This window comes from Larus michahellis, chromosome 4 (assembly GCF_964199755.1).
Source record: "Larus michahellis chromosome 4, bLarMic1.1, whole genome shotgun sequence".
NCBI classification, from domain to species: Eukaryota; Metazoa; Chordata; class Aves; order Charadriiformes; family Laridae; genus Larus; species Larus michahellis.
Genome location: NC_133899.1, coordinates 21326517 through 21335718, shown reverse-complemented (window position 1 = coordinate 21335718; position 9202 = coordinate 21326517). Strand labels below are relative to the sequence as shown.

Sequence of the window (9202 nt, the reverse complement as noted above, 5' to 3'; positions counted from 1 at the left end):
AGCGCGCCGAGCGCAGGGGGCGTGACCAAGAGATGCCCCGCCCCCTCTTCTCCCTGGCCCCGCCCCCGCCCCGAAATAAAGTACAACAAGTAAAAACCTGCAGACTCTTTTTATTAAATTCTCCCGTTTCATCTGTACAGAAAAAAAAAACAAAAAACAAAAAACCGCATATTATTATGTTCAGAATCTCAGTAACATCTCAAAATTACACAGCATGGACATGTAAAAAAAATAATAAAAAAAAACCAAACCAAAACAACCCCAAACAAACCGAAACAGGGACCGGCCGGGATTTATACACAGAAAGGGAAAAGCATTTACAACAACAACAACAAAAAAAGTCTCGTTAATTGTCACATTTAAAAATAATTAATAAAAAAAAAAGAGACTAAGTTCAAACAGCGTAGAGGAGGAAGGGGCCGGGGCTGTTGTGCGATGCCGCGGTGCCACCCCACACCCCCAAACTCCCCAGAACCGGTGTCAGAGTCACCGCTGCCCCCCCACCCCCGAGTGATACTCACACCGTCCCCACGCTCGGTATGTGAACACAGGGGGGCATTCAGGGCACTGCGACCAACCCAGCGAGGGATCTCTTGCTTTGGGGTCAGCTACGGAATGAATTTTGGGGGATCTGCCCCTGCCCAGCGAGCAGCCACGCATTATTGTCCCCCCCCCCCCGCCCCGACCCATACAGGGAGCTCAGAATCCCACCAGCACGGGACAGAAACAGCAGAACCGGCTGAAATTTTTTCCCCCTGCTATGTGTGTAATTTGGGTCCCCTCAAACCACACCTCCAGCCCCAGGTTTGGGCTCCAAGGGGGGTGGGGGCTGCTCAAAGTACTTGGGAGCTGCCAGGAAGATTTTGGACCCCCCCCCCCAATGAAAAACATCCTTTTATACAAAGGGACACTACGACTGTTTGAGCCCGCAGAGCTCTGTTTTAAATAGGGACAGAAGTGCTAGATGAAATGTTCCGGTTTCACGCCACACTCATGCACTCACACGCACCTCAAAACTACCTTTTTTTCTTTAAACAAAACCCATAAAGTAAAAAAAAAAAAAAGGGGGGGAGGGGGGACGGCCTACAATCTTCTTTCAACTAGAAGTTGTGTTTTAGCAGAAGTCACCATCCAACTCGAACACAATTCCTCTACAACATTATGGGATTTGAGTGACCCCCCCCAGCTTGTCACTTTTCTTCCCTCCGTACCCACCTCCCCCCCCCCAATCAGTTTCTGGTTTTAGAGACATTCACTCCTCTCCGTTATTTCTCATCCAACCTGCTTACTGTGGATCCTATCAGCACAACCCATCACTTCTCGTACAATCTCCTTACTGCGGATTTTCAGAGCAAGGCTGATTCTATTGGCGTGGATTTTTTACGTGTCAGATTCTGGGCAAAATGCTTCCATTTTGTTACAGAATTATTTGAGCTTCCTCAGGGGCCTTCCCAGCCCTCTGCAGCGACACAGACGTACGGGGACTCAGCTCACTGGAAATGCCAGGAATTCTGTTCCCACCCAGCAGCCTGAATGACATGGGGGGTGGGGGGAGAATCCCAAGTTGAAAAAAAAAAAATAAAAAAAATCAGCAGAGACTTGATTACACCCACTAGGTAAACAATAAATAAGCTTATTGATGTCAGTAAGAATGAACACTAACAGGCTAGCAGGAGGGAAGTAACGAGATGCAGAGTCCTCCTTACCCATATCACCAAAACACACGCCATCATTCAGGAAACAGCTCGCTAACCCTTGCAGCAGTGGTGGGGGGGAAAAGAGATCTGTATGCCTGGCACCATCCCCTGGCTCCAACCCCTTCCATACATCTCCAAGGTCTAGATTAAGCTCTCCAAGAGCAGATTCATGTGACGAAAAGGAGAAAACACAACACCAACCGCCTCCTGAATTGCATTCTGCACCTCCCTTCTCCCCCGAGAGGCAAGGGTGACGAAAAGGGAAGGGGCACCCCAGGTTTTTGCCACACTAACACTCTTCTCTTGGCTGACGGCAGCTATTTCCAGCGCTCTCGATTCGATCAGAGAATTTTAAAAGGCTTCCTCAGGTTCAAGGCAACGGCAGAGTTTCTTACAACCAGTTCTGTCTGTCCCCGCAATGGAAAACGGTTACCTGCAGGCAAGAGGTTGTGTTGGCAGCAGCACAAGCAGGTTATTTTTGTAAGAGTACTTTGTGTGGGTTTCTGTGCTTTTGAGACCTCTGGATTTTTAGGTATGCGTGAAAAGCAGGAGGAGTCCCAGTCAAGACTGGGACTGGTAGATTTCTAATCATGGGGAAAAAAAAGCAAATTTCGTCATTAGCAGTGGCAGGAGGCTGCATTTTAACACGTGAAGAGATAACGCTGCTCAAAGATAAAACGGCCCTGGACCCTTTGCCGGTGTCATACCTTTAAAAGGTGGGTCTGTGCCCTTACAGTGACAAAGGGCATCACGCAGAAATTTATTTAGTATCCTAGCTTTGCTTGCGAGGGCTCCAGACACCCCCCTGTGACACCCCACTAGGGCGCTCACACTGAAACCCAGATCCCAGGTGAGCCTGCAGACACAGCCAGAAACACCACCGGCTCCTAACGCAGCGCTCCAGGCACCCGCACCTTAACCTGCTCCAAACTAAAAAGCAAAAAAAAAAAAACAAACAACCAAACCCCAGAAAGCCTTATACCTGAAAGCAAAGAAGGTCACCTTCAGAGCTGAACAGGGTTTACATTCAGAACTATGGCTACAAACCTACAATTTTCACCGCAATGTCTTTTGGAATTTAGTGGAAGATGCTATTTCTAGACAATAAACCATCTAATTAGGCTTTTCAAGCTAATCTGATTACAAAACGCCTTTTCAAAAAGTCACAACAGTTAAAAAAAAAGCCCTCCAATACCAATTTAATTATGCCCGATAGACATTTTGAGAAGCAAGCGAGGCTGCCCAGAGACCCCACTTCGCTTGCCAGCAGCTCTGCAAACACATCCATCTCTACAGCAGCAATTTCAGCACTCAAGTGAAACAACACACACTTCTAATTGCCAAACTAACATTTGTGGCGTTACACACCCGTGCTACCTCAAGAGACACAATAAACCGTTCCTCTGCTGCTCCCCTTCACAGTGGCAGAGGCCAGTTAAGCGCCGTTAGCCCCAGGAAGAGGGGCGAGAGAAAGAATTCTGGCTTCATTTCTGGTCTACTTAACTGCTTCATTGCAATCCTACCATGCACTGATTCTCCACTGAACCTTCATTGCTCAGACTTTTGCTACTGCTTGCCTTGTGTTCATAATACTTTGATATAAACGCCCAAAGCGTTTGTGAAAGACTCGCTAGCATCCGAAAGTCCCAAACTGTATGACTAACGGTTTGCTCTCCATCCTCAGAGCGGGATGCAGGTACATTTGCAAAAAGCTTCAGCTGCAGCAAAAGCTCACAGTACTGTGAATACGTCGTTCTGTACATGCAGCACCATCAGAATCAGCTGGTCCACACTCCAAAGTGTCTCAAAACCACCGCCACTGTTCTTCTAGATAACAAGGGCGAGAACTGGAAGTGTCAGGTCTTACCTAGCAGTGCGCTAAGTGGGAAAATAAAGTTATGGTTCAAGCATCAGCCTAAGTTGGACAGTTTCAAGCACATGATTTCTTACCACAGCACACACAGGTGTGCACATTTAAAAGGCCAATAAAGTATATCCTACTGCACACACGGACTCCCGCACGGTTGAGGTTTCACTACCACACTCAGCATTTCAGCCAAAGCATGTGGCTTACGACCTCCACGCCTCCTTGTACTTGAGGAACAAAGACGAGGGTAAAAAGAGGTCACAACTACTGGTGCAGCTTTTCTAGAACACCTTCTTTGGGCTCTGGGGTGCAAGTATCAGGTTCTGGAAGTTTAACTATATATAGCGTGAGCGCACACATCGATGGTAACACTGTGGAAGCTACTTCCCTTAAAAATCCAGATGTTTCTGCCTTTCGCACAACACTACCATCCTCCCATCCACTCCTGCTTAGCCTTCTGGACCAGCACCCATGTCCTACGCATCCCAGGAAATGCCACACTGTCAATTGTGGTTTCGGGAACAGAAAAACCCCACTCTTCAGTGCTACCATTCAAACCATTAATACCCAGACAGGCCAGTTACAAACCACTGCACTGGCCCACAAGTAACCGTTTTACAGGTAGAACACGTGGAGCGCTCAGTCGCTTTCTGCAGCGCTGACAGAGCGCTCTATTGCCAGCGTGTCAATACTACCTGGAGATGGTTAATTCGGCAGGGTCACACCTTAGCAGCAGAGAGGTAAAAATAAAAAGGAGTGTTAGAATTTTACTGCGTCGTCGCTAATAAAAAAAGGTGACCGAGGAACTGATCAGGGCAGCTAACGCCCGCTGACAGCACTGCTGTACACTGTTGACAGGCTCTACACGCCTTGCGACTACACCGTGTCTTTAATCTACCGAAATACAAGTTGTACAGCTCACATGAGTATTTGATCCTGGTCAGTATTTTATTCTATCTTGCGAGTGGCAGAGGAAGAAAGGGAGGACATCTTTTCAGCCAAAAAAAAAAAAAAAAGAAAAATCCACAGTCACAAAAGCAGGATATTCACTAGAAGATGACACCAGGGACTGGTGTCCTTAGGTTGTCCAAGACTATGCTCTGAAGATGCTTTACATGAGATGAGCAAGATGTCCAAAACAAGGCCAACTGTGGTGTAAGATGCAATTTACCCTTTAATTTCCTGCCTCAATTTCACCCAGCCACAGAGGACGACTAGATTTCAGTACAAACCGTTACCTAAATCATATAGTCGGTACGCAGATATATGTCTTTCTTTAAAAATTTACTTAAAAACTGCTTGAGCTGCAGGTCATATCAGTCTGATTTGGAGAGTGAAGGCAGTTCCAACAGTACAACAGAGACTTGTCTACAGGCAGGTAAAACGAGAGTCTGCTAACAAAGGGGTACCGAAAGCTGCTGGCTGGGCTGCCAATGTTGCACACAAACTTTCATAGGATGAAGATGCTGTGGATGAGATCCAGGATGGGAAAACTGAGCCAACACCTGCTGCTGTTCTAATTTTTTTTCTTTTTTTTTTTTTTTTCTTTTTTTTATTCTCCTCTCACAAGAGGGGGTGGGTAGACTATACAGAGGAGGGCTGTACAAAACTGGGCACTGGGCAGGCATTTCTTCAGCAGGCAATCCAGGCTCTACCTGTCCTTGAGCTCTCTTGTCACCCGCTTGGTGATGCGTCCACACATCAGGCCGATGAGGAAGAGTACACAGATGCCAACCGTGATCACAGACAGTATGTAATTCTTGGACGGAGATGTCATAACTTGCATGGCAAGGTCAGAAAAGCCTTCTGCTGGGGCAACCTGGAGGGGAAAAGGGAATAAATGAGCAAAGGTGCACTTCCCATGTGACCCTCAGCCTTGGCATTTATCAGGTGTAGTCTCTGGCACTGCTATTGCCTCTTGTCATCGTCAGGCTTGGCCTGAGCCACAAACAAGCCAGCCTGCAACGATTCATCCAAGGGAACTGCTGCTCAGGAGACGGCTTTATAACAGGAAGTTCTGCTGACCCTATTTCATGGCCCCAGACCTTCTCCACAGGAGACCGAGTCCTGTGTGCACAAAAGACGGTTTAATCTGCACCACTGAGGACACATCCCAGGCACTGAGAGAGTAAAATACACAAGTTCAAAAAAGGAGACCTGATTTCAGTTTTTCCAGACCAAACTCAAAACATCAGCTTCAAAGACAAGAATTTCATTACAGTTGAAGTTTTTCATAAATCCAATGCAAAAAAAAAAGAAAAAAGGAAATCCTTTACATATTCACCTTCGCAGCATAGCTCCACATTTCAATGCGATCATTAAGGCGTTTCTTGCATTCAGGCTGCAACCTCACACGCTTATCTTCCAGGGCTTCCATTAAGCATGACATTTCTGTAATGCAGAGAAAACGGTGTGAGACAAAATTAGAAGCGGTGGCTTCAACAACACGCTACGGAAAGGCTGCTGGAACAGGACACTTCAATTCTCATAAAGGCTGATGGTTACATCACTCTCTAACCAGCCTAGCCAGCCTGACAGACTATATACAAAGCCCCGTTGTACCCGTGAAGCTAGAAATTTCACTAAGATTCACAATTAATAACTGCATTTTGAGGCGCAAGAAATTTTGACTTCCAAAAAGAAATTATAGTACATATCCCAAATGTAATTCACGTGACTTACATGAGATTTTATAAAGTCTTACAAATTTGCACCTTCAATGAGCTGTACTCCAAATTCCGTGCCACTAGGCTTTAGAGAGAACTAAGATCACATTCAGCTCAGGAAAAAACACAGTGTTATCTCCTTAGGCTTGTCAGGAGTTTCTTTTGATGAACAAAATGTTTTGGAAAGGTTTAACTTCCTGAGTTTTCACACAGCCCTGTGAAAAGGAAACGGGATCACAATGTTCTGGGTGCCCACGGAGCGGCGTGGCAAACAAACTCTTTTATATGCTCTCATATGAGACACCAACATAAAAATCTGTATTTTAGACTTACGCTGCCTTAGTTGAATAATCCCTAATTGGGTGCTTTCTGCTTTGCTGTGAAGAGTTTTGTTCACAGCAAACACGCCGCAAACTTTAAACTAACTCCAGACTTTTTAAACACAATTGTCAGTTCAAACACTCAGAGGCAGATCGCTCCCCAGACTTCTGCATCCCTTCAGTGCAACCACCTCAGAACACACATCAAAGGAATTATGACAAAACAGAAATAAATAAAGGATATCCAGAATTTCAGAAAGGCATTCAGTAACCAGCATGAAAGATGACGATCAGGAAAACACTCGGCTGCTATTTTTAACACCAGATAAACTCAGAAAGATGGGAAAGTTCAGAGCTTTTTTCCCCACTAACTTTCCTTACACATACTATCCAGCTAGCTAACGTAACAGCAGTAACAAAGTGCAAGAGCTTGACCTCAAACAGGAAAAGAATGTGTTAGGAAATACTTAAATAAATGATGTTTCGAGCGGTCTGAACCTGATGAACCGAGTCTTAGGGGACTTGGAACAACTGGTGAACTCTCAAAGCCTTCAGCTGCTATGTGAACTTAGAAAACGTAGTAAAGATTCCCTACCCTCTGTAATACTGGATGAGAAAAAAATGGTATATTTAACTAGAGAAGGAAAAAAAAAATCAAAGGACTTCAGTTTAATTTTGTCTGTCAAATATTGAAACAAAGAAGCCAACCATGGTCAAAGACTGCCATAAAGAAGGACCAAGGGGATTAGCTAAGAATGAGTCTTGTGAAGCCATGCTGGTCTGCTTCTATACGAGAAGCAGCTTAGTCCCAGGGAAGCTTTTGATGCAGTCTGATATAACACTCTCATAAGTAAGCTTGGGAGCTGTATCCTGGGTGATGCTGATACAGGGCAGGAGATAAACCTCACTGACAAATGAGTCCATGTACTTCAGTCCATGTGTATGAAGAGATAGTTTTCAACAGGATTTAACTGAGGAGGAATTTTACAGAAGTGTTAACAGATCTGGCATCACACACCATGGCCGGTAATCACATGAATGATGGAACATAAAATATACTCATTAAATCTGCAGATAAGGGGTGCAAGGATCAGGAGTGAAGATCAGGTCCTGCCTTGGACACAAGGAAGGACTTCTTGATACATGTCTTCTAGTGGCATCTACCACCTCTGCAGCTGTTCCACCTTATTGCCCACAGAGGACTGGTGGAAATATCTTGTACTTCAGGTAATGCTGGTAAGAAAATGAAGCTTAAGGCTCTCAGGACTGGGAGGTTATACAGGTAAAGCACAAGTACTTACGACGTCCTCTCCCTGGTGGAATGGCAGCACAGTGGTGCTTGATGTCTAGGGCACAGGCTGTGTGGAGCACGGGGTCAACAAATATATCTGCTTTGCTTTCCTTCAGCATGTTGAGCACTTCCTGGAGAGGGGGAAATTACAAGTACATGTCAAAAAAAAAACAAAACAGAACAAAATTCATACTGCTCAATGTTTCTGCAAGGTGCATCATCTTTTTAAATCCAGGCTCACGAGAAAAAACACACTACTGTCCCTGGGTGAGGCTATGAATGCTGGTGTAGGCCGGATTAAATGTCCCAGTTTATACAGGTTACCATAGTTATGTGCATTAAAATACTCATATTAATCTAAAATAAAGTCAATATGCCAGGGCTACTTCAGTTAGAACTGAAATAAGGTGCCATAGCCACAGGGCAAGTCATACAGCCATCGATCATGGCCAATGCCTAGGCCATACCCAGCACTCGGGAAGCCTGCAACGGAGACAGCAACAGAAAACAGATTAGTAACAAGAAACTTTGGCAATCGTAATCGAGAAAGGATCCAAGCCTGGAATTGCAGAGGAGGGCATTGTCGGCACAATTTTCACTGGCAAATTGAAATTGAATTGAATCACCGCAGGCCAGAACTGAGACGTGTAAGGAAATTTGCAGAGGTCTGGCTTCATACTAGCTAGAACATGGCCTGGGCTGTGATCTGGAAAAAATCACAGACTTCTAAAAGGCATCCCATCCCTGCAGAGCACATTCAATTTATTTTCTTTACCTTCTTGCACATTTCAGTTTTTATTTTCAGCAGATTCACTTTCAGACATTCTTCTACCTGCCCAGTCTGCTCCTGAGCTGCGGCTTCTTCTGCACACAAGTTGGCAATCTGTTTTGAAAAAGGTATTTTAACATAAGTAGTTCACAACAATCATTCTGCCTTTTAGCACATTTATATCTCAATATATTAGTTCATCACAGGGTGCAGCTAGAGAACACATGATGAGACACTTTCACCCCCAAGAATCCTAAGAGCCAAACGCAGTCTGGCTCATGCAATATTCATACCCTTTGAAACCCAACAGCAAGAAGTCAATATTGCTGTACTGAGGAGGAAGGCAGGGAGGAAAATAGCATAGAAATAATGTTAAGATATGAAATAAGCAATACCTGAGGCATGGCTGATTGGGCTATCAAAAGCGAAAGCTCAAAAACCTGACTGTATTCCAGTCAAGGCTGACAAGACTAGAGAACTAACACACATTTTTTTATACCAGGAAAGCAGCATTTTTCCATAGTCAAAAGTACTGATGAGATCCCAGATGAAAAAATTAATTTTATATTAGCGCTGCACAGAAAACTGCAAT

General features: G+C 44.9%; 1 protein-coding gene across 1 annotated transcript in view; it reads right to left on the bottom strand.

Annotated features, from left to right (window-relative positions):
* Positions 1-4436: 4436 nt before the first annotated feature.
* The window catches only part of GLG1 (golgi glycoprotein 1), an 84955-nt gene continuing 80189 nt past the window's right edge, over positions 4437-9202 (bottom strand). Inside the window, exons 23-26 of the mRNA XM_074583276.1 lie at positions 8617-8724; positions 7852-7972; positions 5849-5955; positions 4437-5383 (exon numbers count right to left, since the gene is read on the bottom strand). Coding sequence (XP_074439377.1) covers positions 5216-5383; positions 5849-5955; positions 7852-7972; positions 8617-8724 — 504 coding nt within the window. The 3' untranslated portion in view covers positions 4437-5215. The remainder of the gene's footprint in view (positions 5384-5848; positions 5956-7851; positions 7973-8616; positions 8725-9202) is intronic.